The sequence below is a fragment of the Brachionichthys hirsutus genome, chromosome 18, assembly GCF_040956055.1.
Source record: "Brachionichthys hirsutus isolate HB-005 chromosome 18, CSIRO-AGI_Bhir_v1, whole genome shotgun sequence".
NCBI lineage: Eukaryota > Metazoa > Chordata > Actinopteri > Lophiiformes > Brachionichthyidae > Brachionichthys > Brachionichthys hirsutus.
In genome coordinates, this window is record NC_090914.1 from 3,729,012 (window position 1) to 3,756,725 (window position 27,714).

At 44.7% G+C, this 27,714-nt stretch overlaps 1 protein-coding gene across 1 annotated transcript in view; it reads left to right on the plus strand.

Annotated features, from left to right (window-relative positions):
• The window catches only part of col12a1a (collagen, type XII, alpha 1a), a 45,862-nt gene extending 18,927 nt beyond the window's left edge, over positions 1-26,935 (plus strand). Inside the window, exons 23-64 of the mRNA XM_068751898.1 lie at positions 314-459; positions 877-1,006; positions 1,748-1,884; positions 3,020-3,149; positions 3,242-3,381; positions 3,538-3,691; positions 4,711-4,850; positions 5,809-5,938; positions 6,053-6,192; positions 6,291-6,420; positions 8,166-8,308; positions 9,812-9,941; positions 10,125-10,267; positions 10,391-10,520; positions 10,849-10,968; positions 11,074-11,220; positions 11,324-11,440; positions 11,561-11,713; positions 11,816-11,890; positions 11,982-12,121; positions 12,253-12,376; positions 12,464-12,607; positions 12,759-12,923; positions 13,096-13,134; positions 13,273-13,411; positions 13,938-14,080; positions 14,193-14,302; positions 17,695-17,853; positions 18,146-18,223; positions 18,957-19,043; positions 19,458-19,511; positions 19,918-20,013; positions 20,316-20,369; positions 21,325-21,378; positions 21,668-21,721; positions 22,267-22,338; positions 22,439-22,474; positions 22,577-22,643; positions 22,740-22,922; positions 23,013-23,090; positions 24,405-24,575; positions 26,066-26,935. Coding sequence (XP_068607999.1) covers positions 314-459; positions 877-1,006; positions 1,748-1,884; positions 3,020-3,149; positions 3,242-3,381; positions 3,538-3,691; positions 4,711-4,850; positions 5,809-5,938; positions 6,053-6,192; positions 6,291-6,420; positions 8,166-8,308; positions 9,812-9,941; positions 10,125-10,267; positions 10,391-10,520; positions 10,849-10,968; positions 11,074-11,220; positions 11,324-11,440; positions 11,561-11,713; positions 11,816-11,890; positions 11,982-12,121; positions 12,253-12,376; positions 12,464-12,607; positions 12,759-12,923; positions 13,096-13,134; positions 13,273-13,411; positions 13,938-14,080; positions 14,193-14,302; positions 17,695-17,853; positions 18,146-18,223; positions 18,957-19,043; positions 19,458-19,511; positions 19,918-20,013; positions 20,316-20,369; positions 21,325-21,378; positions 21,668-21,721; positions 22,267-22,338; positions 22,439-22,474; positions 22,577-22,643; positions 22,740-22,922; positions 23,013-23,090; positions 24,405-24,575; positions 26,066-26,196 — 4,913 coding nt within the window. The 3' untranslated portion in view covers positions 26,197-26,935. The remainder of the gene's footprint in view (positions 1-313; positions 460-876; positions 1,007-1,747; positions 1,885-3,019; positions 3,150-3,241; positions 3,382-3,537; positions 3,692-4,710; positions 4,851-5,808; positions 5,939-6,052; positions 6,193-6,290; positions 6,421-8,165; positions 8,309-9,811; positions 9,942-10,124; positions 10,268-10,390; positions 10,521-10,848; positions 10,969-11,073; positions 11,221-11,323; positions 11,441-11,560; positions 11,714-11,815; positions 11,891-11,981; positions 12,122-12,252; positions 12,377-12,463; positions 12,608-12,758; positions 12,924-13,095; positions 13,135-13,272; positions 13,412-13,937; positions 14,081-14,192; positions 14,303-17,694; positions 17,854-18,145; positions 18,224-18,956; positions 19,044-19,457; positions 19,512-19,917; positions 20,014-20,315; positions 20,370-21,324; positions 21,379-21,667; positions 21,722-22,266; positions 22,339-22,438; positions 22,475-22,576; positions 22,644-22,739; positions 22,923-23,012; positions 23,091-24,404; positions 24,576-26,065) is intronic.
• Positions 26,936-27,714: the final 779 nt, after the last annotated feature.

Here is a 27,714-nt window from a genome sequence, read left to right on the forward strand (position 1 = left end):
TTTGTTAATTTAAGTTTTGACATTTGCCTCCAGAGTAGTAGAAATGTAATGATGTTTGGTATTTATAAAAGCACGTATAATATAGCACCGATTGTTTAGTTTGACATGCAAAAATGGTTTGTGGAACTGTTTATGTAATTAAAGAAACAATCAAGATCGATGGTCTTTATATCCTTTGGAGTAATATTCTATATTTATTAATACATATTCTTATTACAGCAAAATGTAATGAAGACATTCCACTCAGTGCATCTTATATCTGTGCATGTCCATTCAGAAATAGTTTGTAACATCGTTCCTTGTTGCTAAATAGTCCCCATCAGAGCCGTGAGAAGAATGGACATCTACGACGAGCAGACCTCCACCATGCGGGTGAGATGGGAGGAGGTGGAGGATGCGACCGGGTACATGCTGCTGTACAGCGCCATTAACGCCACCGAGCCTACAATCGATGAGGAGGTAAGAGACAACATGTCGCGGGACAGCAATGCGACTGAAACGAAACGGCACGCGTTTCGACGGCATCGAGTACGGACACATTGCTAAACACCAGAGGGGAGCAAACGTCCAACATGTCGCCCGCGGTTCTTGACAAAATACAGATTTCAGAAGGAAAACACAGACGTGCATTGTTTGTCACACATGAGGGGGGGGGGTATGAACTCTGCAAGGGAGCATTCAAATTTCTCCATGAGGTGTTAAACCTGCTTGAATCAAAGTGGAATTGGCAAATGTGCCGCCATGAAAATACTTTTCCGCTGAGCTCATCCAAATGGCTCAGTGTTTGCCATCAATTTCCTCTCTGAGCCAATGCTTCTTTCTTTCTTTCTCTTTCTTTCTCTTTCTTTTCTTGTATTTAATTTGGAACCTTTGCAGGTCAGAGTGGGAGGAGTAACAACTGATGTCCAGCTGGTGAAATTACTCCCCAACACAGCCTACATGGTCACCCTGTACGCCCTGCATGGCGAGTCGACGAGCCAACCACTGGCCAAGCAGGGAGTCACCCGTATGTATTTGATAAGCAGTTCTGTCTGTCTGTCAGGCCGTATGCAACATAACTCAAATAGTTACAGATGGATCTTGATGACATTTTCAGGAAATGCTGGGAATGTTACCATTTGATGAAATTTGTTTCACTTTGAAATTTCCCATTAACATTGCAGTAAATTGAGTTTCTAATTTTGTTCCACAATATCTCGGATGATTATCGACCGATGTTTATGAAATCTGAGTTTTGTAGGGTGGGGGCCTCTATCTCACCACCGAATTTCATCCGGACTGCGGGTGTACACTTACATTTCATCCTGCTGTGCATTTAATATTAGAGACAGAGATTTCTAACAAGCTAAGCCAATTCCACACTTTCAATAATATTGCTCTTACCTCCACACCCTCACACCCCACAACCTCCACAAAGGAGGTTGTGTTTTTCGTTGGCCTTTACCAAGACACTGTGGCTATCAGTAGTGGAGAAACTGATTTGCTGTATCTTTAAAAGCTATGGAAGCTATAGACCCAGAATAATAATCTAAAGTAATAATGATATCAATGTGAATCCAATTGATAAAGGTTTTCATAGAATACTTTTTGGTGTAAATCACAATTTAATGGGGGGGGGGGGCTGAGGTGCTTGGGGTAGGTCTGCGCTCTCCGAGTGCTTCTCTAGTTATTCATCTGTGATGCTCACATGTTTGACGCCCTCCTATAATCCCTCCAAACCAACATTGACCTCCTGCTCTTTGTCCAGTGCCCCTGCCACCTGCGGGTGAACTGAGGGTTCGCGACGTTACCCACAGCACCATGAGGCTTATTTGGGACGCTGCTCCCGGTCCTGTTCGCAAGTACCTCATCACCTACAAGCCCGACGGGGGAGAAGCCAAAGAAGTGAGTTTTATCCCGAGTCATGCTCCGTGCTTATACTATACCGGATTCCTGGAAGACGGGATACGTGTAGCCTCCTCGGATTTTACCGGTCGTGTTCGCTCCTGTTTTTCTTGAGAACCTTCATTAGCTGTTGTCTGTTTGAGCCATTAGCTTTTATGGTGAGGAATTTATATCTAGATATTTTCAACTCTTCCCTCAATATATTTGCTGGGACAACATAATGGAGATTGCAGCTGGTTGGATGAAGCTTGGGGAGAGCTTAATGAAAAGATTACGAAACTATCAGAACACAACTTTGGGAGTTTAAAGGAGTGCCTTTGGTGCTGGGGATTGGACACAATACTTTATGGCTGCATGTCCCCTTTGGGGAGTTTCTTAGGCTGCAGCAGATGATTCTTTGGTCTGTGTTTTTGCTACTTCCTAAGCCATAAATCGGGTGTAGGTGATCTTCAAAAAGCGCTGCTGATGGAAACACACATGTGAAAGTGAAGCTGAGTGGATGTGACTGTGATAAATTCAGCCCGGTGGGAGGAAGAGCGTACTGCCCAGAAAGTAGCAGAATGTCATGCTTGTCTTCTATTAGACTTCTATTAGACTGCAGTAAGTGACAGCCTGCCACTTGCAACAGCGACTCCAGAACGCTTTCCCCTGCAGGTCCAAGGAAGCAAATAAAGTCTTCGGAACATGAAGCTCGAAGTAAAATGGGAATTATCTGAGAGACAAAATGCACAGCAGCTGTTCAAGATAATGGATGCTCAGAATGGATTTGTTCAGTCCTTTTTCTTGAGATTAAGCTAATGTAACATAATGGAATTCAGAGGAGTTTATTATTCCTAGTCTTTTGTCTAATTTCGTTGCCTTTTGCTGTTTACCTTACCTGATCCCATTTTCCCCTGGAAACAAGCACAGCGAATTATGCCTTCTGGTGCATTTCCCTCGTGCTCTTAGGTGTGCATTCCTGCATTCACCAGTGCGTCTCAAAACTCCTACTGTCGCTACAGTTAAAGTTTCACAAGACTTGGCAAAAGTTGGCCGAAGAGCAAAAACAGCTGAGGCGTGATTTTTGCTTTCAAGTATCAAGGCTCAATGTATTTGAATGATTGACTTTGGTTGCATATTTATTTTTGCTGTACAGCTGGAAGTTGGAGGAGATGTGACCACCACAGAATTGGACAACCTGTTCTCACAGACCGAGTACAGTCTTGCTGCCACTCCGATCTATGACGAAGGACCTGGTCAGCCAATGCTTGGAGACGCAGTTACTGGTAGGAATGGAAACTGACGTTAATCTAGCCATAATCATGGATTACTGTCTCATTTAAATAGAGATCATACTTTTCTCCCTCTCCACCTACAGATGTGGTTCCTGCCCCAAAGAATCTGCGATTAACAGAAGCGACCCAGACCAGCTTCAGAGCCACCTGGGATCATGGCGCCCCTGATGTGGCGCTGTACCGGATTGGCTGGAATAAGAGGGGCGACAGCAACTTCCAATATGTAAGAGAAAAACAGCAGTGCATTCATATATACTAAAAAAATAAAAGATTCTTGCAGGTATTTCCGAATGTATACCACAGAAGGTGTGTCGGTGCTGCTAGAAAACGACCTCCACTGCAGGGAGAACTACATTGTGCTTCTATTTTTCCTCATCAGTCCATTCTGAACAATGATGAGACGACCCATGTCCTGGAGAACTTGGAACCAGACACGCTCTACGATGTGTCTGTCACTGCCATCTACCCGGATGAATCAGAGAGCGAGGACCTGATAGGCGCCGAGAGGACATGTAAGACACACGTACCAGGCAGTTCTTCAATCAATCTAAAAAAAAATCAAAGAGCGTCTCTTTTACTCTTCTTGATCTAGGATTTTGATCAAAGGCTGATCATTACCTTTTTTTTTTTTTCACTCCTGGACATATTGAGATGTTTAGCTGAGGGTATGCCCATTACATCTTTCTATTTGTGCCTCTATAGTGCCCAAGACAGGTCGTCCCGGACGTAAGTATATTTGTGGTGACGCAAGAGGATGCTTCTCTTGTTAAATGGCGAAAGCATGTTTTACCATTCAGTCAGTCATCACCATTGCCTTTCATTTGGACGACCATAATTACATCATCAAGCAATGCCCTTAACCCATCCATCCCTCCAGCGGTGCTGTGTTGCAGATGACAGAACCAGTTTTCGACTGTTTTTCTGTCCTGTCTGTGCTTGTCTTTGTGTCCATGCCATCCACCTCCCCGTGTATTTCTCTGAATGTCCAGAGTTAAATGCTGTAATTAATTGGCTGAAAATGGATTTCATTCATGCATGCTCTGCAAACACTACATTTGCAAGTGTTTTTAGTTATTCTTTTTGTGGCCCATTCCATAATCCATCCATCCATCCATCCATCCATCACGCTATCCATCCATCCATCACGCTATCCATCTATCCATCATATCCATCCATGCATTTATCAGTCCATCCTTTGTCATTCTTCCATCAAGCCATTGCTATTCAGTAGAATCAATTCCCTCCTTCAGAAAAGACAAAATTCCAGAGGTTTGTCTTTTCTCGTTTAAAGCTGCGGTCCTTGATGCAAACCAATGGCGGACTTGCTTTGCTTTAGTAAAGTAAAAAAGTAGAAATAAATGAACTTATCATTGACTACAAATTAACATTTTAGAGCTGACCACTATGAGCTGGCCAAGATCAAGGATTGTGTCTTTAAAAGGCTTTTTTTTTTTTTAAGGAGCTCCATGGAAAAAGTGCTCTCAATCCACTTAATTGACAGACATGTTGGCATGGTTGTGATTATGATATGTGTGTGTGCACGTTTTCCTAGTAATCCAAGGACCTCCCACCGATTTGGTTGTGTTCAATGAAACCACCACCACTTTGAACGGCAGGTGGAATCCAGCCCCGGGCCGGGTCCAGAACTACAGGATCACTTACGTCCCCACATCTGGAGGCAGAAGCCAGACTGTAAGCCACACAGCAGGTCGCACCATACCCACGATGTGTGCTCAGACCTCCATGTGGATGTCATTGAATTAACAGAGCATGTAGTATTAAATGACAAATCGCTTGTTGTTTCTCATACAGGGAAGTCTAAACACAAAATCAGGCTGATTTTTTATTTATTTTATTTATTATTATCATCCTCATCCTCACTGGAATTAGTGACAAAGAGAGATTTAGAATTACACACACACTACGGACAATTTGGAGTAGCCAATTCACCTAAGTTGCATATATTTGGCGGTGGGAGGAGATCGGAGAAAGGGGGGGGGGGGCACAAACTCTGCACAGATAGAAATCGTAATTGACCCTGTCAGACATTTTGTAGACAGCCGAGCCCAGGCACAGCTGCTGTTATGTAGGCCCACCGGCTGATTCCTTCTAACACGCGATGGAATGTTCTCCTCCTTAGCGCCTAATGAGATTTGGTCATGAGATTTGGTCACGCCGATTGCCTGGGTGATATCGCACTGAAAGCTGGATGGAAAACTGGAAGCAAACATTCCAGCATTCCAGCCAAGTCATCTTAGCCGTCAGGAATTTAGCAAGTACGGCTGGCCTCGGGAATTTTACGTTATTATGTCTGTGACTATGGGTCTGTATTTGGAAATGTCTGACGTGCGGGGTCTGTTTTCCAAAACGACACCGCAGTGCCAAAAAAGTAAAATCGTAGTGTCGGGGCAGACTGATTAAAGGCATTCACAAAGGGTTAAATCACATATGAAAGCTCAGCATTATACTTTACTTTAATATGTACTTTCACTCAGAGCACTGTCTAAATTGAATCAAATCTCTATTCATTGTGATCACGTAGAGTTAACAGACCTTTAACAGAGTTAGCTAATGATTTTAACTTAATAATAGTAATAATAACTTAATGAGATATTATCCAAAAAGCTAACAAACATTCTTCCCCTACTAGACTCAGGTTGGAGGGAAGAAAACGACAGTCCTGCTTCCTAAACTGACCCCTGACACTGAATACGCCATCAACGTGGTGGCCGTCTATCCCAGAGGAGTCAGCAAGGAGCTGAACGGCCTCGGGAAGACCAGTAAGTTGTTACCTGGTTGACGACACACAAAATGTGCATCCAGTCGTGTGGCTGTGAGGAATTCTCTCATAGCGTCAGAGCCATTCCGACGTTTCTGCCTTTATGCTATCTCAGAGCCTTTGGGCGGTGTCAGAAACCTGCGGGTCACTGATCCGACTACAAGCACCCTGAATGTCCAGTGGCAGCCGGCGGAGGGCAACGTGCGCCAGTATAGGATCTTCTACGTCCCCGCAGCTGGAGGAGAGGAAGACATGGTAATAAATGTCCAGCAGCATGCTGAGAGAAACGTAACTCAGGTTATACTTACAATCAGCCTAGAGCTCAATCTGATGTGTGTCCCGTTGAACTTCAGGTTCAGGTATCAGGCAACACCGTCAACACTGTCCTGAGGAACCTGAACTCTGATACCGTCTACACAGTGACTGTGGTTCCTGTCTACTCTGCTGGAGAGGGACAACGCTTGTCTGAAAATGGCAAAACACGTAAGCAGGCACATACGCGTTGCTGTAGATCATCATCATCATCATCGCAGTGGGGATGCATGTGGGGATGTAGGAGTAGAGGTGAGATCCTTGGGCGATAGCGTTCAGGGCGTTCAATCAGAGTCCTACATGCCCATAGCGTCCATTCACTTCGATGGGAGTGCGAGGAAACTTTTTTTCTTTGCCTCATAACTTGACGGTCATTGGATAAACGCCACAGTCTTGTCGCGTTCCAGCCTCGGCCGGCTTGGACGCTGGGCTTCTACATGGTGATTGGTGCATCATTCCCAAGGCTGAATCCATTTTTCATTTTTCGTCCTGATGAGGAGAAACTTGCATGTAAATAAATCAACAAAATTTAGGACGTAGGGAGACAAGAACTTTCCCCTCTTTGGAAGACCAGCAGCCGCCACCGGTTTGGAACCTTCAAATCGGCAGTCAGTGCATCATTTTTTCAATCACTCTCATTTTCTTTCTTTTTTTTTTTTTTTGCAAAACCTGTAATTCAAGCCAAAGTGATCATCTTGTTTCGTCAGAATTAAAGCATGCTTACTTTACACCTCAACCTAAACACAATCTCTTCAGGGAATGAGTCACTGGTTTGCGGGGCGATTGCGTAGGAAGGCATTCCTCTGGGTCGGCAGCTGCGTAGTGGTGTCTCCTCTCGCTCTCTTTACCGTAAATACTGTCCATTTATAGGTTTGAATGAAGGGTCATGGTCAGAATAATGGTGGTGGTGGTGGGGGGATGGTGGAGGGGGATCCGTTGAGTAATTGGCTGTCCTTTTGGAAAAAGAAATAGAAGTGGGTAAAGGCATGAATGGAGGGCATTATGTGTTTTATGGCTCTCTACTTACTTGGCTAAGGTCAGAATCTGTCCACGCTCCCGATACCCCCCTGTTTTCAAATCTCTGGAAGTGCTCCTTCATATTTTGTGGATTTTTCCTGGAAAGATTGAAAGTCTTATAAAAATAGTGCTGCAAAACCATTTATTCTGTTAACTCTGAAATGTGTCGCCATTTAAGAATATGTAGTTATGTCCCTCCCCCTTGTCATGTAATAACAAATTATGTTAATTATGACTTTAAACTCAAAGCAGCTTTGCAAAGCAGTCTTTTTTTTAAAGTATGGAGTTTTGCCCCTTCATTTACGGGTTTTGTAATGGGGAGCAGCACAAAGCCTCTACACATCTGCTTCACGCTGCGCTGCCCTTACGCCTTATATATCCTGTTCACCAACCTTTAAGGCCCTGAAGGGAAGTGTCCTGTTGATAAAACTATTGTTAAGTAACGACTTAAACATGTCTCGGCAGGGTTGCTCCCATTTTATTGAAATGCTCTCATGGAGTCAGACTCATCTGGCTACAGCACTTTCTTTGTGAACTGAATTTGTCTCAACCGTGTTGCATTAAAATGGGACAAAGTCCGGATCACAGGAAGGAAGGAGATTCAGTCGGATTTTTAACGAATTTAAACAGAACTAAAACACAAATAATACAAATATGCTACCTGTATTAGTGTAGTGCTATTATGGATATTGGTCCAGTGCGATTGTTCATCTATTTTTAATGACCTAAACCTCCTCTTTTTGTCTCATCTGCCTTTTCTCTCCATCTATATTTCCATCCTGTGCATGAATTGCTGCCCTTGAACCTCTGCCATAACTCTTTACGCTCTACCTCACCCTAACCTTCAATTTCCTTACCTTTAACCACCATCTCATCACTTAACATTCTTGGCTCGATAGTGGAACGCAGCCCCGTCAGGAGCATTCAGGTTTTCAACCCGACGACCAACACTCTGAATGTTCGCTGGGAGCCTGCCACGGGCGCGGTCCAGGAGTACCGTGTCGTCTATGCTCCTTTGACTGGCGCCAGGCCCTCCGAGTCGGTAAGTTTGCAAGAAATTTGTATGAGTTTGTATACATGGAACGATAGAACATTTATGTATGAACACAATGGCACCTGAGGCCAACAGGAGCCTCATCACTGGGGGGTTTACGGCTGAGCGTGAAGCAAACGGGATGAGGATCATCACTTCCAAATCCGAGGCCATTGTTCTTGACCGGGATAATGTGGTCTGCCCTCTCTGGGTCGGTGGGGAGTCTTTGCCTCAAGTGGAGTATCTTGGGTTCTCGTTCATGAGAAAGGGAAGGATGGAGCGTGAGATTGTCAGAGGGATCGGTGCAGCGGCTGCAGTGATGCAGTCGTATCGGTCTGTCGTGGTGAAGGAGGAACTGAGCCGAAGGAGTCAGCTGATGTGGCTGGGGCATCTATCTCCGATGCCTCCTGGACGCCTTCCTGGGGAAGTGTTCCAGGCATGTCCCGTTGGGAGGAGACCTCGGGGAAGACCTAGGACACGCTGGAGAGACTATGTCTCTCGGTTGGCCAGGGAATGCCTCGGAACAGCTGGAGGAGGTGTCTGGGGAGAGGGAAGCCTGGAAATCCCTGCTCAGGCTGTTGCCCCCCCCCCCCCCCCCCCTTGACCTACCCCCGGATAAGCAGTCGAAGATGGATGGATGGACAATGAGCACCTATAACCAAGGCTCACCATTAACCTTTAAGAGAAAACAGATGATGACAACTGTGGACTGATGGACGCTCCATGTGCGTTCCAGATGAATGCTACTCTTTTACAAACTGCTCCTGATCTTAACCACAAATGTGTTTCATTAAAGCAGAAAGTCTTAAAATCCCCACATCCTGACGATTGAAGGACTTGTGGCTGCGTTAAGGAATCCACAAGCACTTTTTGTGTGCTTTTGGATTCATTGAATCATTAGCTCTCGAGCATCTGCTGGAAAGTCTGCACCCTCAAGAATGACTTCCTCGCTGCATGAGAAATAAAACCCTTTGAAGATTCAGCATATTGTGATTTACTGCTGGCCATGCAAACTTTGCCTTTATCTTGTTTGTTCACACACTCATGGTACATTCAAGCCTTTCACAAGACGTTCCCATGCCCGGTATGCGGGACGGTTTTTAAATCTCTCTCTCGCACGGCCCCATTCCCATCAAAAGCTCTGACACAAGTGTCCATCCCTTCCCATCCCATCCCATCACTCACTTTCAGATCTTACCACCAGATCAAAGCCCCGTGGAAGCGCCGACCCAACTGAACTAACCCTCAACCAAGACAGAGGGAGGGGGGAGATTGTGCAATCAGCTGTTGTTACTGTCTGTTCTGGTGCTGGCTGTCAAACATCAAATGGTTATTTGCCTCTGTCCCGTCGCTCAGTGCTGAGAGTAAAGGGCTGTTGAGTGGGAGGGGAGTTCACAATACAAGCAGCAGTTAGAGGAGGGGGGGGGGGGGGGGGGGTCTGTGCCTGCTGGGAATGATTCAACAAAACCCCTCTGAGCGTTTTTTCCTGACATTCCCTGCGTCTTTGTGCAGATTGTGGTACCGGGGACTACCACCACCGCCCTGCTGCAGCAGCTGCTCCCGGACACCGAGTACAACGTTGGAGTGGCAGCTTTGTATAGCGATGGCGAAGGATCCACGATCAGTGATGCAGGGAAGACATGTAAGAGCGTCTGCCAGGTCTTTTAAAGACTTGTCCCCGAGAAGGAAAACCATCTTGGGACTCTACGTATAACGCTGTGTGCGAATGTAGTACATATATTCAATGAAAAGAAAAAACAAACACATGTATGCTGAGATGTTTAGAATAAACAGCACAAACTCTGCTTTCTATCTTAATGCTTAGTGCCTCTGAGCGGCCCAAGGAATTTGCGTGTTTATGATCCCACCACCAGTACACTCTCCGTGAATTGGGAACATGCTCTAGGTCCAGTGACGCAATACAGAATCGCCTATACCCAGACTACAGGAGATCCCATTGAGGAATACGTGAGCATTATCATTTCTTTGCTTAGAGTGTCTGACAAAGCAGAGCAATTTAATCCCTAGGATTCTCTCAATTTGTTCCGCCTCTTTTATTTTTTTTTACATATTGTATTTTCTGTCTTTTAGACGACTGTCCCCGGAAACACAAACAATGTGATACTGCAGAACCTGGATCCAAACACTCCTTATAATATCAAAGTGACGGCCATTTATCAGGATGGGCCGGGAGGAGAGCTGGAAGGAGATGGACACACACGTATGACATCATTTTATGTGTCTGTTTTACAAATATCTGTTTTATCTGATGACGCCTAATGAAATGACACACACACACATATGAAGGATAGCATGCAATACTATGCATACAACTGCAGTCTGGTGTGTGCATGTGCGTGCAGCACGCACAGCAGAAAATCTGAATGGTTGAAATCTGATTCATTGATTCAGATGATATATAAGGATATTTTGATATATCAGATTCATAATTCAAAAACCTATGATAAACCTGCAGACGGTTCACTCGTGCCGATACTTTGGAAATCATCCGGAACCAGTGTTGACTTTTCCTGTCTTGTTTGCCACAGTGGGTCTGCTCGGCCCCAGAAACCTCCGTGTCTCCGATGAGTGGTACACCCGCTTCAGGGTGTCCTGGGACCCTGCCCCCTCCAAAGTCAACGGATACAAGCTCGTCTACCAGCCTGAGGGTATGGCCATGTATTTTCTTTTGGTGGGGGGGGGGGGGGGGCTTTAAAATGTTGATACTTGGAATATAACGTGTTTGGAAAAGTGACATTTACGTCTCCGTTCAGACTCTGATGAATCCATGGAAGTTGCTGTTGGAGATGTGACCTCCCACCAATTGCCTAACCTGAAACCTGGCACTACCTATGACGTGAAGGTGTTTGCCCAGTACAACGCAGGAGATAGCGAGCCTCTGATTGGACAAGGCACCACCTGTGAGTTAATGACACAAAATAATTATTTGCTGTTTATTTTGCACAATAATTAAACGACGTTGTGAAGGATGAATGTGCAGCTGAGAATGATGCTTCCTTGTAGTGTACCTGAATGTGACAGACCTGACCACCTACAATGTTGGCTACGACTCCTTCTGCATCCGATGGGCCCCTCACAGAGCAGCCACCTCATACAGACTCAAAATCAACCCTTTTGACAGTAAGCGCTTCACTCAGTTGTGCACGAATAAAGGCAGTGCCGAGCAAGACCCAATAACGAATTTGCTCGATGGCTGCAGCTGGAATCTTAACCCGGATTCTTTGCCCCCGTCTTGTCCAGCCTCCAAGAGTGGTGCTCAGGAGATCACAGTCAGAAGCTCGCAGAGTACCAACTGCTTTGACGGCTTGTCCCCTGACACGCTCTACAATGCCACAGTGTACGTCCAAACGCCCAACAAGGAGGGACCCGGAGTCAGTGTAAAGGAGAGGACATGTAAGATAACACAAAGGCTCCCACACATCCTTAAAAGTTATTGTTGTTGGAAGCGACTTAATTAAAAATGTGCACGTGCGGCTATTTTTTTTTGTCATGCAGTGGTCAAACCCACAGAGTTGCCAACCGAGCCTCCCACCCTCCCCCCACCAGCAACGGTTCCTGCTGCACTCGATGGTGAGGAGAGCCGTGCCGTTTGCGTTCTAAAATAATCCTCGTTACGATCCTGCTGAGGTTGAATGTTGACGTCATTATATCTGCCCTCCAGTGTGCAAAGGTGCAAAGGCAGACCTGGTCTTCCTCATCGATGGTTCCTGGAGTATTGGGGATGAGAGCTTCCTCAAGGTCATTCAGTTCGTCACGAGCATGACTGGAGCCTTCGATGTGATCAGCCCCAGTGGCATGCAGGTTAGCACGAGCCACGATGCCCTCTTTAATGTTTGCCATTCTAGTCATGACAAAATTGACCCTATATGATGTTTAAAAAAGACACATTTGATAATCCAGTTTGTTTTAAATTGCAATTTCTCATTGAACAGGTCGCATTTGTGCAGTACAGTGACGACGCTAAGACAGAGTTCAAGCTGAACACATACCATGACAAAGGCATTGTGCTATCAGCTTTGCAGACTGTGCGCTACAGAGGAGGCAACACGAAGACAGGTACAAAATAGAAAAAGCATTATCAGCTGCAAATAAATGGCAATAAAGACCGCTCTGATGTCACGGCATCCCATCTCCTTCGTCTAGGCGTCGCTCTGAAGCACGTCTACGAGAAGGTCTTCACCTCAGACGGCGGCATGAGGAAGAACGTCCCGAAGGTGCTGGTGGTGGTCACAGACGGACGCTCGCAAGACGAAGTGAAGAAGAGTGCAGAGAGACTGCAGCATTCCGGTATGTGCAACACTAGAGAAGAGCTGTTTCCGATGATTCTAATTGGAAGAAAACTTTGTCAGAACCAAAGTTTGTGGCTAACTTAATATCCACTACAGAGAACAAACTGCTAGTGGTTACTGGAAGCCTGTGTGTGTGTTTTCACCCACAGGCTACAGCGTGTTTGTGGTTGGCGTGGCCGATGTGGACATGACAGAGTTGAGACTTATTGGCAGCAAGCCCAGTGAGAGACACGTCTTTGTGGTGGACGATTACGACGCTTTTGCCAAGATCCAGGACAACCTGATCACCTTCATCTGTGAAACGGCCACCTCCAGTAAGACGGATTTACTCTTTCTTTGTTCCAAGCGGAAATGATTTATTTTAGAGTTCTAATTACTGCTGTGGATGATTTGGGCACTTACAGGGACGATAGGGAGTTGCATAAACAGCCACGGATCAGTTTCGTTAAGCCCTGTTTTGCTTTAACCTTTTTTGTCCCGTTTCAGCTTGCCCTCTGATTTACATCCATGGGTTCACAACACCTGGTGAGCATACAGCGTCAGGATCAGGTTCTACACCTCAAAACAATCTCAGAAGAGCTCGCCGGGGTTGCTTAAACGTGGCAATGCTCTGCTCTGGGAAGGCTTCCACCCTCAACGCGCCTCCTGTTTTCATTCCTTCAGGCTTCAGGATGCTGGAGGCTTTCAACATCACAGACCGGACGTTTGCTGGAATGAATGGCGTTTCCATGGAGCCAGGCTCCTTCAACAGCTACATCGCCTACAGGCTGCACAAGGACGCCTTCTTAAGCCAGCCCACCAAGTAAGAGATGAAGCTAATTAGAGTTTTAGGGTGTGACACGTACAGGGATCGCGAGTCTCACTCTGTAAATATTCCCAGTCGGTCGGCCCACAGTCATTGTTAATAATGTTGTTCAGTAGCCTCTGTGGTCACAGTAATTTCCCAAGCACCCTTTGGTAATTACTCCAAAGCCTTATTTGCTGTTGCAGCTTGGGTAATATGAGGTGCTAACAGGACTAAATCATATTCAATTCAGTTTTACAGGCCCTAATTCTGTCTGTGCCATAGTGGGGCACTGAGATCACAAGTGGTGTTAGGCAATTGCTACTGGAGTGCAAGGTGTGTGTGTGGCTTGCCATTGGCTGAGGGAAATGGAAACATTTTGGAAGAACTTAAGGGGATACAAAACACGTTCAGTGTGTGTGCAATTTGTCCAAGGTTCAGAGGGAAGCCGGCCATCGTGCACGAGTTCTAAAACAGCTGACAAGTGTGGATGCTGCGTCTTTGCAGCAGGATTTCATGGCCTATGTTTTCCTTTTTTTCACAGGGAGATCCATCCAGAAGGTCTCCCCCCAGCCTACACCATCATCCTGCTCTTCCGCCTGCTACCTGACACGCCCTCTGAGCCTTTTGATATCTGGCAGATTTCGGACCGAAACAACAACCCCGAGGTCGGGGTCACTGTCAACCGTACGTAGCTGCCATTTTTAAATAAGCATCTCTAAAGTCCTCCCGGTGATTTGCGTGCCGCCACGTCGTGATACGCCGTCAGGGTTCATCGCAGGCTCTCTTCTCTTTTCAGCTTCCAGCAAAACGATCTCGTTCTACAACAAGGACACCCGAGGAGAGATCCAGAAAGCCACGTTTAATGAGGAGCGAGTGAAGCGGGTTTTCCATGGGAGCTTCCACAAGGTAAACTCAACGGCTGATTCTTTAAGACTGCGATATTACATTTGGATTTAACAGCACTAAGTCGACCTTCAATCTCCTTTAAGCATATATGATATATGATATTGTTTTCATTCTTAACAGCCAATGTAATGTTACCCGCCATCCATCTTAGACTGAGGCTCGACTTTAGCTTCTGTTGTATTTAGACCAGCAGTTTGATTTGAACGCAGCAATGCATGTGTTTAAGAGAGATTCTGTTACCTTGGCGATCTGGCATCATATGTTGTTATATTTAATAATAGCGTATGACAGGTATTCTGTCAATTTCAAACCAGACTTCCTTTCTATATCTTAGGCAGACAAAGAAAGAGTTGAACCCAGAAACAGGTCGTTTTCTCAATGATACATTTTCTTGATTTTGAAATTGACTCGTGGAATCCTCCTCCATGCCATTCTTGCACGTATTTATGTTTGAGCCCTACCAATGGTACACCGATAGAGATGTCCATTGACATCATTATACAATATGTGCAAAGCCCCTCCGCAAGCTTGAAATAACTTTAACTCCCATTAAAGTGACTGTTTTGCAGAGGTTTTTATTTCCCTTTAGTGGTCTAACCACTACATTAGGCCTCACATGCCAAGCTTCCAACTGTGATGAGCATCATTTGTGTGGAATGGTGTCTTTCGAGGACACAGCAGGGGATGGAAAGAGAGGCATCAAATACACAGCGAGTGTAGATGCTAGAACAATGAGGAACAGTTTATTTTCAGCGTGACCTGGAATGACAATCTTAGAGTCCAATGCTCTGAAAGGCACATCAAATTCCATACCAGTCTGCTCTCAAGGATAATGTGCTCCTTTTACAGCAGGCAGGCAGACAGGTCGCCCCCCCCATCAATTATAATGAGAGTTGCAATACTTAGTACTGTATATCATGGTCTTATCCAACATGAAAGATCACCCACTTCCTGACATTACAGAGCACATTACAGATGACAGCGATATATTGGCCCTAAGATCAGAGCACGTTGTAAAGACCTTTTCCGTTTGACCACTTTGCATCTACACAGCTAATTGTATCGTAACTGCATGAATGAAAAAGACCCTGGAAAATGTTGGGTCAGTCCTGGATGTAAATGACATCACTTCTGTTCTTGTTGGACAACAGCCTGATCTCTGTGTGTGTGTGTGTGTGTGTTCTCTCTTTCTGTGGCCACGGTGGAGACTGCAGTCTGCCTGTGCATTAGGCGGCCAGTCTGTGGTGCAGCAGTTGTTGTTCTATGAGTTGGTGAATCTGCAGCGGTCTACCTAGCTGCTTATTTACTGGTCTGCTGAGTAAGCGCTACTGCTGATCGCCTTGGTGGTGTGCATCTACGTGTTGTCAGTGTTTTCCTAAGACTGTCGGTAGCGTTTACACATTGAACACAGTGTGTGTGTGTGTGTGTGTCAAATGTGGAAATTAAGGATTTTATTGAGATTATTGTCCATGCATCTGAAGAACCAAATCAAAACCCATCTAAGATTTAGGATTTTTGATTGCAAATTGAAGTGCAACGATATTTAGTAATGATCTACAGTTTATTTCCTCAATTTATTGTTCAATTCTTTAGTCAAATAAGAAAATACAATTTTATTCCCTCTTGCCAAAGCCCATGGCAACATTTTCAATTTTTATTTCGTCGAAAGACAAAAAAAAAACCAAAACCAAAACCAAACCAAAAAAAAAAGCTGCATTTTGGATTGTTGTAAAGTGTTTGATGAACCTTATGTGCCGCTGCGGTTGCAGATTTGCCTTTCTCCTCAGGCTAGATAATAAAGAGTAGCTCTAGCTGAAGAAGATGATGCCGTCGCCTACAGGTAGTCGAGCATGTGGGAAAGCTGTCAGAGATTACTTTAACAGATGCCCACCAGGGAATCCTCTCCCACACTCGAGTGGTGGGAGTTCGCAGAGGGAATATTCCCAGTAACTGAAGTGAAAAAGACATTTTCCATGACTCGTAGTCACTGGTCAATTATTCAGGGTTAGACGGGTAGACATTTGAGGATGTAACTTGCCGTAGCAAGTCACCATTCAGTGCAATGTTCTTCACATTATGGCTTTTGGACAAGTCGTGCATAAACTAATTAAGATTATGATTCACGGACTTCACACATCGTGTTCTCTCATTACTGATGTTTTGTTTTTTTAGATGAGACAATAATTTTCTTGTTCCGTTACTCCTTATTAGACCACATCGTGTGTGTGTGTGTGTGTCAGGCCAAACATAGGAGCTTTCCTCCTGGAATAATCGTTGGAGTGGGGTTCATATGTTAATAACGGTACAATAAAGATCTATTTCCCTTCAGTCCCAGTTAAATCAAACTTGATCTTGCATGCATTTCATAGGGAAGACTCACCCCTGCTCAGCCGTGGATGCAGTCATACCGTGTGCGCTCTGCGACTGAGGGAGCAGTGGCTCATTTTTTCCAGCATCTAGAGAGTTTTTTATTCTACTTACGTGTTGGTCAGTGAAGTAAGACTCCCTATTATATCAACCCGAGATATTTTGCGAAACTTCGGCAGTATTTTGGTTTATACACAACACATAGATGAATATCGACAGAAGAATCTCGAGATAAACGCCACCCCTCTCTCATTGCGGCCCACCAGATCGTTTGCTCCGGTGCCAAGGAAGTCGACTGTAATTTTGTGACTGGTTGCCAGAAGCTCTGGCCTCGTCTGCGGTTGGTATGGCTTTGTAGAGAGACATGTTTGCTTGCTTCTCCTTGACATAAAGGAAGCTTGTCTGACTGTCAGGCAGGGGAAAATGTGCAACTGTGAGGGGGGAATATGGAAAGTGTAGGACCTTTTTGGCACACCGCAAATGATATTGTTTCAAGATGTGGAGAAAGGGAAATCTGGCACTTCGTCATTTTGCGGCGTTATCCAATCACTGCAGCTTCTCAGCCACATGGAAATACCAAGTGTTGTATATTTCCTTTTTTTTTTACGGCCCATTCATCTGTAAAGGCATCAAACAACAGCCCCGTGGCCAAATCAGTAACCGCGCTGGCATCATTTAAGGATCTATGATCAACGGTCCTCTGAAAGACGAAACAGCAATTATGTGGGACTCAGCATCAGCTCCTTTATGAGATTTAGACATTATGGTTTCCGAAGGTTCAGTGAGGTTTTTTCCTAGCCTATCCTTATGGTTGCACTTTCTTAAAGAGTTTTCCCCCTTCTCTTTCAAAGTGCAATCATGTCACTTGCGCACAGAAATGAAAGCCAAGCCCTTCTCAAAAGCTGCAGTGTTCTACGCCGCTCTGTGCCAAGTAATTGTGTTGCATCAGGCCTGGCAGCTGTGAGGCTGCGAGAAGACAAGAACGTTTTGCCTAATTGTCCCCTCTCTGCCCGTTTGCTTCACAGCTCCACATCACCGTCTCTCCAGACAAAGTCAAGCTCAACCTGGACTGCCAAGAGGTGGCAGAGAAGCCCATCAAGGAGGCCAACAACATCACGCTGGACGGCTCTGAAGTGCTTGGCAAGATGGTCCGGTCCGGAGGCGGAAGGAGGAACTCTGCAACTGTAAGTGAAAAAGAAAGCCTTTTGCGTTTTAAAACCCAAAATGCTTTGGAAACGCTCGCGCTTGGAAGAGCATCTCACGAGTTTCCAAAGAATCAATATCAAAGATCCAAATCCTCCTTCGTTCAGATGCACAGTTTCATTTCACTGCGCCGAGTGAGCGCTGGAGGGATGAAAAACTGCACCCCGGCATTTTACCGAGGGACTCGTTGTTGTCTGTTGTCAACTGTGAGGATGTTCAAAATGACTTGGGAGCCATTTGTAACACATTTCTTCCTAAATTTCTGTGCTACAGTTCCAGCTCCAGATGTTCGACATCATCTGTAGCTTGAGCTGGATCAGCCGAGACAAGTGCTGCGACCTTCCTTCCACGGTAAGAGCAAATGTTGCGTGTTAACTAATTCAAGGGAAAATGGCAGCAATAGAAGCGCTGGAAGGATATGTTGGAAGATGTATTTCATTCTTGTCGTTTCACATGCGAGACTGATTGCGTTTGAATAGGGCCATTGCTTGCGTCCTTTCGAAGCCCTGGCACAAAATTACACACTTTTGCATGCGTGCAAACCCTTCATCGTTTAATGTCTGCTGGAAAGAAGTCATTAGGCTGATAACTAGATGGCTGTCCCAAAAAAAATAAAGTGTCTCAGTTGAACTCAATGGAACCTTGTGTCCTGTGTAGTTGTGTAAAATCAGATTGTTGACAATAGGATTTCCCAATTACAAGAAAACAAAAGCTCCTTTGGACCACAGGGCAGGCAGTGGAGCCAATTTAGTTTCATTAAGCGTAGTAAATACCGGATGCATGCACATTAATCCCATTATGAGTCATTCACCTATAATTTACATCAGATATTAATGCATCACGCCAATGACTTCACTGTTGCGCAAGTCGTTATGTCATACTTCAGAATGAGCCATTGTTCCGCCATGATCTTTGCAGGATTTGTTTCTCTTCTTCTTAAACTCGATGCAAAGGATTTGCATCGAGGTTGCGAGGTTTGCCAGGATGCCGTCACAAAATTGCATCAAGGAATAGTTCTGTGACATGCATGTGTGTGTGTGAATTTTTCATTTCTAATCTCTTTATCTTCTGTGTTCCTTTTCAGAGGGATGAGGCCAAATGTCCATCCCTTCCCCACTCCTGCACATGTACACAGGACAGCATTGGTCCTCCGGGGCCTGGTGGACCACCGGTAAATACCCTATACCATCCGCCTTTGACTCTGTCTTCTGTGTGTTTTCACCTGACAAAAAGGTTCAGTCAAACACGTTTCCATGACGATGGTAAAACCCACAGGTTTCAACAGACTGAGGACGTCGTCCCCTTTGCACGAGAAGCGGTATTTTCCTTTCCTTCGGAAGGAGTAGATGAGAATGAGACTAGTGGCATACCATGAAATGTGAGCTATGGGATAAGTGACAAAAGATAAATGCTTTCTGAAAAAATGGCAGTAAAAAAAATAAAAATTATTGAGGGGAAGTCTGGAATATGTGTGCTCGGCAAACCTCACTAAGCCCCTTTGAGGATTGTTGGGCTTGGGGTTTCAGGGCTTTTGGAATCTACCCCTGTTGTTACAATTTGTGTTTCTGGCTCCTCGCTTTTCCAGGGCAGCCCGGGCTCCAAGGGAAACCGAGGAGATAGAGGAGAACAAGGCAATGCTGTGAGTAACACTTTACACATATTAGATTTTTATTATTTTAACTTTTTTGCAGTTTGAATTTAGAATTCTTTTAATGTAAATTTAGAGTGAAACAGTTTTGTGCCAGTGACGATTCTTTGGCTGCAAACCTCTTGGCCAGTCACGTTACGAATGAGGCTAAATCCACATGTGATAATGATCAATGTCTTTGCACCCTCGGCGCGTCGCGAGCTGCTCCGCTACAAGCTCATGTTGGTTTGCACAATCAGAGAAGGCAAATTGCACACATCTGAGTTCAGTTATCAACTTGCATGTTGTATATTGGGAGCATTTCCACGGGTAACAATCACTGCACAACGAAAAGTCTTTTGTCAGATGATGACAATGAAGTGTCTTTGTCTTTGTTTTTGTCTGGGTAATGCCGCAGGGTCCAATGGGTAGACGCGGCGAGTTAGGACTCCCAGGTACAATGGGACCACCGGGTCCACAAGGACCTAACGGACTCTCTCTACCCGGAGAACCTGTAAGTGAATCCAGTGACGTGCATGGCCAGTCAGTTAAGAAATAGAGAGGTATCCATGCTAGGTAGATTTACTATTGTGCTCATGTTGATACTTTGCTGAGCCATCAGTGCATGGGATTTGCAGCTAAAATAAAGACACGTCACGCGTCCCATTGCCTATTTATTTTTCTTACCTGGAGACATAACCTTGTCAACGTTAAACGAATCAAACATGAAATCAATCACAGACTAAAATGAAACAACAACGTATGAGTCTTTTGCTAAATTTCTCTCCTCCTCCTCTTCCTCCTCCTCCTCCTCAGGGTCGCCAGGGACCAAAAGGAGAACCTGGAAACCCCGGCCTGCCGGGCTCACTAGTAAGTACCGGTACTCCCCTTTCATGTTGCGGTTTATGAACAGGAAACAGCCGGCAATCCACAGAGAGCAGCATTGCTATACCGGAGCCTCCATTCAGTCCACGGGGGGGGGGGGCAGATTGAAACCACACTCTGGGTGGGAGGTTTGCCACGCCATCCTCAGGGAGACCCGCACTCTCAAATCAGGCCTGTTGATTGACAAATAGAAGAAAAGGAACAATGCAGTTCAATTATTATGGCGCACAGACTCGTCTCACCAGAGGGGAAATAGGGAATGGAACAAGTTTTCCTCAGCCTTGTAATTGAAGACGATCATGAGTTGGTGAAGACAAACAGTCTGTCCGCAGCTTGAACATCTTTGACTTACAGTCGATGTCATTCTGCTGATGTTTTGGATGGAAATGAACGTGAGACTTTTACTCTTTCCCCAACATTTAGAGCTCATTCCATTGTTGATGTCTCTGTTTTATCGAGTCTCAAGCTGAACCCATTTCACCTCACAGGGGAACCTTCTAGTGGGAGCGCTTTTTTTTTTGTGTGGGGCTGATATTACATAGCCATCACTTGGCTGAGCAACTGCTCATTCATCCAGCTGAGGTCACGCAGCAACCTCCCACCATTCAGCTGGAGAGAATATGACCACTGGCTATTCTGACTTCTGAATAAGCAAATTCAGACATGGGAGAAAGTCATATTCTGTGATCTTCCGGGTCTATAGGGAGGAATATTTTGGTTTTCTAACACAATAGCCTTTACTGTAACAGCCCCGTCTCGGCAGACATCCAGTCGACCTCATGTGTCAACAAACAATCGCTAACTTGTTCTTTCTTTGACAAATTTATTTTGCTTGGCTAAATATATGGGAAATTTAAGGATTGGTTTTGAGGAGTTTAACCAATGTTCCTTACCATTACCATTTGATTAATTGTGTATGCTCCCCCCCCCCCCCCCCCAGGGTTCCCCTGGACAACGTGGTATTCTGGGCCCTGTTGGACCAAGTGGAGCACGGGTAAGATCTGCTTCCCGACCTGCTTGGCGCCGCACACTGCGCTGAACGCTGCTGCCTTTGCGTGCGATCACACATTTATCTCATACGGATGTGCTGTCATGTCGTTTTTCCAGTCACACTGCACGTTGTCACTTGCTGGCAGCCAGAAGAAATTAAGCCATTACGTTTAAATTTAAGAAGACAGATTCACGGCTGAAACCGATAGAAAGCCATGACATTGATGGATTACATGCATTGGGTCTCCAGTGTGTTGTAAACCAGCGCGTGATTGTGTGTTGATTCTACACAGGGGCCCCCTGGAAAGGAGGGACCATCTGGACCCAGAGGTCCGTCAGGACCCATGGTGAGTTTTTGTTTTGTGTTGTTTGTCTCCGACTCTTTGTGTTGTGCAGTTCAGAGGCAAATAAATATATTTCTTGGAGTGCACTTGATTTCCTGATATATCTGCAACAATTACAACTCTGGCTCCACAGTTGCACTCTGCTGGAACACCATATAAAAAGCAGACTGTAGACTGTAGGACCTTCCACTGTTAAGAGGATGGCACATGCGTCTCATTTTCTTCTTCTGTGGTTTGGGGAGGTCTGAATCTACTTAATACGGTTGATTGTATGTGCCATTCACGTGCACTATGCCATCCTTTGTGCGCCGACGCTCACCGGCAGTGGCTGGTGTGTGCGTGCGTGCGTTTCGTCTTCCCGGTGGCTGTTGTGCACGTGTGCTTCTCTCTCCTCATTAGTGTCCCAACCGCTGCACATGTCAAAGCAGAGGTTTCAACCTTAAAGCCTGTTGCACAACAGTAAACAGGCGGCGGGAGCTAAACGTTGCAGTCATGTTTACTGTGCGGTAATTTCAGATAAACACCACTACTTCTTTGTTATTTCCCAGGGAAGTCCTGGAAATCAAGGTGTACCGGGAGTTACGGGAAAAACAGGAAAAACAGGAGACCCGGGGAGCCAAGTGTGTATTAAATAGCAGGATCAAATCATTGGCCAAATGATAATAAGAAAAGAAGGTCGAAGGTCATGGCTCGTTCTAAATCTGTCTTTCATCTTAACAGGGACCTGTTGGCCTGAAAGGAGAGAAAGGAGAGCGGGTACGTTGGATTCAATTGCCATTCGCCTGGAATGATCCATCATAGAATCATGAAATGGGAAAAGCAATGCACCGTTTTCATGGCAATGTCCTTGTTTTCCAGGGGGACTTTGCCTCCCAAAATATGATGCGCTCCCTTGCCAGACAAGTTTGCGAGCAACTTGTGAACAGTAAGCAATACGCGTCTTAATCTTCAGGGGGGGCTTGAAAGTAATCCGAGCACAATTTGGAGACCCAATTCAACTGATTTTGTTTCTATCTTGCAGGTCAGATGAGCAGAATTAACATGATGCTCAACCAGATTCCTTCTGGATACCGCAGCAACTCTCCTGGGCCAGCCGGCCCGCCTGGACCAGCTGGCGAATCTGGACAGCGCGGAGAGCCTGGGCAATCTGGACGGTCCGGATTCCCTGGAACCCCAGGTTTACCTGGAAATCAAGGAGAAAGAGGTTCGTCATCTCTTTTTAGCGTTGCACAGCGGTAAATAAAAATAAAATGCATGATCTAATTAATTTGACTGGTTTCTCCAATTCCTGCAGGTTTGGCAGGAGAGAAAGGAGAGCGAGGATCTCCAGGCACTGGCATCCGAGGACAAAGAGGTCCAGCGGGGCCACCAGGTAAGACGTGGGCCCTTTTCCAAGCAGATGTGCTAGCTTGGCTTGACTTGATTTAACTTGGCACAACAGTCCAGCACGCCAGGGATTTGCATCTCCTTTGCAGCAGGTGTTTAACTGATTTAGTGCCAACCATGAGCCCACGGTGTTTAAGAGCGGCGGGCTAATCTGTGGCGAGTTGTCAAATATAGGGTGGCAGGTAAACACGTTTAATTTGCCACAACATGGCAGGTGAAAGAAGCCCGACACCAAACCGCAGGAGGTGATCTGTTTGCATGGTGGGGGGGGGGGGGCTCGGTGCACAGACGTGTGTTGAGCTGTAAAACATTAGTTTGAGGGTCACTGGGTGCAACTATGTTTAACTATGCAAAATGTCACCCAACCTCTTTGGATGAAGTTTGGATTCACCTCATGGGCAAAACACAATCATGTTTGAACAGCTCATGGAAAGGAATCTGCCTGACTCAGCATGGCTGCACTTTGCACAGTTAAAAATGCCAGTGGAGAAGACTTAGAAGTTGGTTTCTCTCCTGTTTCTAGAATGAAATAAACCACATTTTTACCTGCTTATCCAACTTTTACTGTTTACGTTAGAAATGCTGGTCAGTGAATGAGAGGAATTTACATTCAATACTTTAAACACACAAGTAAGAACATTTTGAATCAGTTTTTAATCCCGTTTAATTTTAGATTTTTTTTTTTAAAGATGCCATTAGGCTGATTAATTGTAAAAAAAAGACCCTAGCTTTTCCTCAATTCTAATTGATATGCAATCTGGTTATCTTCAGCACTTCAGACAGTTTCCTTTCCCAAGGGAATCTTTGCCAAAACAGGAACCGATGTCCGCGCTGCTCCAAACACCAGCGTGTGTGTTTCTGTGAATGAAGAGAGAAACAACTGAGCATCAGTCGGAGGAAGTCCACGGCGATGACTCAGTCTTCTGTATGGCTACTGTATGTGTGTGTTTGAGTCTGTGGGAGAATCAGATTGTTGTGCAATGAGAGGGATTTTTTTTTCTGTGGCTTCATTGACAACACATGGACTCACTTAAGAGAAAAAAGAGAGGGGGAAAATTCCAGCGTGAGTTTTCACCGTCTAGACAGACAGGGGCCTGGAGGGGGGCTACACCACACAGCCTTTGACCAAGACTTTTTTTTTCTGGTCAAAGTTTTTGATTGAGCTGTTGAAACGCATTATTCCCCCACCCCCACACGCACCATTTCCATTTAGGTTTTCGGGCGATGTCAGTGGAGTTTTGTGCTGAGCTCCAGAGACTTTTCAAATCGATCTCTCTCTCTTTCTCTCTCTCTCTCACAGGGCCACAGGGAGAATCAAGAACAGGACCCCCAGGCCCCTCTGGCTCTTCTGGGTCTCGTGGTCCTCCAGGTCGCCACGGTACTCCAGGTGTGAGGGGACCGCCAGGACCCCCGGGATATTGCGACTCCTCACAGTGTGTTGGCATTCCTTACAATGGACAAGGATACCCAGGTACTATCTAGGTGCTGCATGGTTTTACATGGAAAGAATACTAAGTGTATGCAAACTAATTACATCTGCAACATTATTTTTTACTTACTTGGATAATGTATGGAGATATATAGGTATAAGTGGTCCAGAGCACTGTGCTAGAGGTTTTTGGTTCTTACCAGGGACATTTGCGCTGGAAAATGTATTCTTGAAACTTTTAAATCCAGACAGAATTAGAGTTAAAAAAAAAAGCCTTTTCATTTCTAGCCCATTGCAACTGATTTCTTCCCGTCAGATTTACAGCTAACTAGCAAGCTGGCGAAGTAAGAATTGGTTAGGGTTGGCCTCAAGTGAAGAAGATCATCCAATCAGGGGACGAGTAGGGTGGTTACGGCTACGTAAACTGGCTGGATTGAATAATCCCTGTAAAGGGGACGGATTACACAGTCACTTGGGGGCTACTTCCAATACCTCCATACATTTGAAGTTCAATGTTTACACTGGCATGTAAAACTATTGGCTATAGCTATTAGTGAATGATGAACTGCATTATAATCAAATACGATGCTCATGAATGTGTTCCGGCGAGTAATCTCACACCCCTTTTTAAACTATTTTCAGGTATGGCATAGTAACTACTCTCAGCCACCTGTGCCACTTAGACTTTGAAGCCCCGTTTCTGTGGTGCATGTAAGGATAATCACCATGGACGCACAAATGAATATTAAAAAAACAGACGTAACCAAAGGCCCCCACCCCCCACCCAAAAGTAAATAAAACATGCAGGACAGAGCAGACTGGCACTGACATCGTCTCATGGCCACAAGCTACAGCAATGGCAACCTGCTGGTCAATTTGCGTCTTGAACCACAATCCGTTTGGAGTACAAAAATCAGACTGAGCAATCCCACGAAGGAAGGAGCATGTTATAAACCCGATCCACAACAACTACTAACCTAAAGGATTCCATAGCTGAGAGAAATGTTCATGTTAGAGGTGATGTGTGTAAATAAAAAAACTAATTTCTAGTGCCTTGTAAATGATTGTGTGAACCTGAACATGTCACTAAATTCAAGTTAACATCTGTATCGAGCTTGTACCTCATAACCCTCTGCTTACTTACCATGAGCATAACCTCTGTTTATGATGCCTTCAAGACGATTTAAGCAGCAGCTCCGTTACTCACTGAAAGCATGTGCCATTTGTATTTGTAATCATGTTGTTTGTGCGCATTGACCACATCACTGCTAAACGTTCTTCTCCTGCCAGTTCCATTGCGACCTTTGTAGTATGAGCTGGTTATTTTACTACATCTTATTATCGAGTACCTTGATGGATTTTTATTTTTTATTGTAAATGTATTTTTTTTGTACATTAGGAAGGACTAGTTTGACACAGGGGATTTCTTTTTTTTTTTACAAAGTCCATAGTGCAATATAATTTAAATTGTGCATGTGATAAAATTGTACGAGAACCATTTATTTGATTGGCCGTCCCAAATATTTTTCTAGCCAACCGCCACCACCCTGAACCTGAGGTGGTGTCTATACCTGTGGAGCCAGCTGGAGAGGCAATACAAACACGAAACCAACGAGGAAAGAGATCACTACCACAAGACAGCACAGAAACATTAGCGTCATAGCTACATTAAGGAGAAAATTCACTATTGAAATAACTTCCATGATTGTGCGGATGAAGTGATTTTCAGAATAAAACTAGTACTTACATGGGTTTGATACCCCTGGCCTTTGCCTATTGAACATTAAAAGAATTTTGACATGAGAAAGCGTAGCAAAATTTAATAGACATATACATTCTCGCTCTTTACAAACCTGTGTGCTTGCTAAATGTCCCTTTAAGTGTCTGCTTGTAATATAACTGCAAGTGTTTATTCACACTCCAACGTGTAATGCACTAATCATGTGAAAGCAGCAGAAAGTGTCTCCAAGGAAGTACAATATGTGTGTTTTTGCGTCATTTAAGACTACATGTGGTTTATGTCGAACTTCAGTATGTTAAGCTGTTTCAGATAAAAATTAATAATAATGAATGATTTGAACACCAAACTTTTGTTGATTGTCACATTTTCTTAGGCCTGCAAAACAAAATGCTCATTTGAATATCTGCCACAAACCAAACTTGTCTCTTTATTATTTTTTGTTTTGTTGCCAAATGGTGGAATTGCATGTTTGCGTTGTATATTTACCGAGGAAGTCAGAATATAGTTGTTTTCCATCTCTGCAGTTTGGTTGCAAAACTATGGCCATAGAATTGCTTTTCTCATGTTTAAACTGCACATTTTGTGAACTCCACACAGCCTTATTTTCTTATTTATTTCTGAAACGGAAGAGGCATTTTTCAATAAAACTACTGAAAATGTAGCCTTTGATTCTTCTTCTCTGCTCGCATTTTTCTCGTAGCAAACCAAAGATCGTGTCCTCGCATCACCCCGGATATTTTCATTATTTACAGATATTATTTGATCTTGGGTGATAAAACCGCTTCCTTCTAACATCAGGCTTTGACAAATACACTGCAGGCACCATCCGAAGTGTCAATTAAGGTTAAGGGTATGCAAGTAAACAGTGTACAACAACATGTGAAGTGTTTCCCACTCTTTTACATGCACACACTTCATTTTTGCGCTTTCAGGTTGAAATTATTATGATTCTAGATTTCCTAGAGAAATCAGTGCAAATGAGATCGAAAGATACTTGACATGGAAAGACTGGAAAATACTTTCCACCCATTATGGATATCTTAAGGCGAAACAAAAGATGTAAGAAATGACTGAAACTATTTCTGTTGGATGTGATAAAGTCTTTTCAGGTCAAGAACAAGACATGGGAGAACTGCTTTATGAGCACCTTTCCATAGGTTTCAAAGGGTTCTCCGGCTTCCTCCAACCACTAAAAAGCATGCAGCTTAGGTGAATTGGTAACACTAAATTTCCCATCGGTGTGACTGTGTGCGTGTGTGAATGATTGTCTGTCTATGTGTGGCCCTGCGATGAACTGGCGGCTTGTCCAGGGTGTGCTCCGCCTCTCGCACGTTGACTGCAGGGACAGGCTCCAGCACGACCCGGTAACGGACAAAGTGGTTCAGAAGATGAATGAATGAATGAATGAATGAATGAAAGCACATAATACCATTGATAACT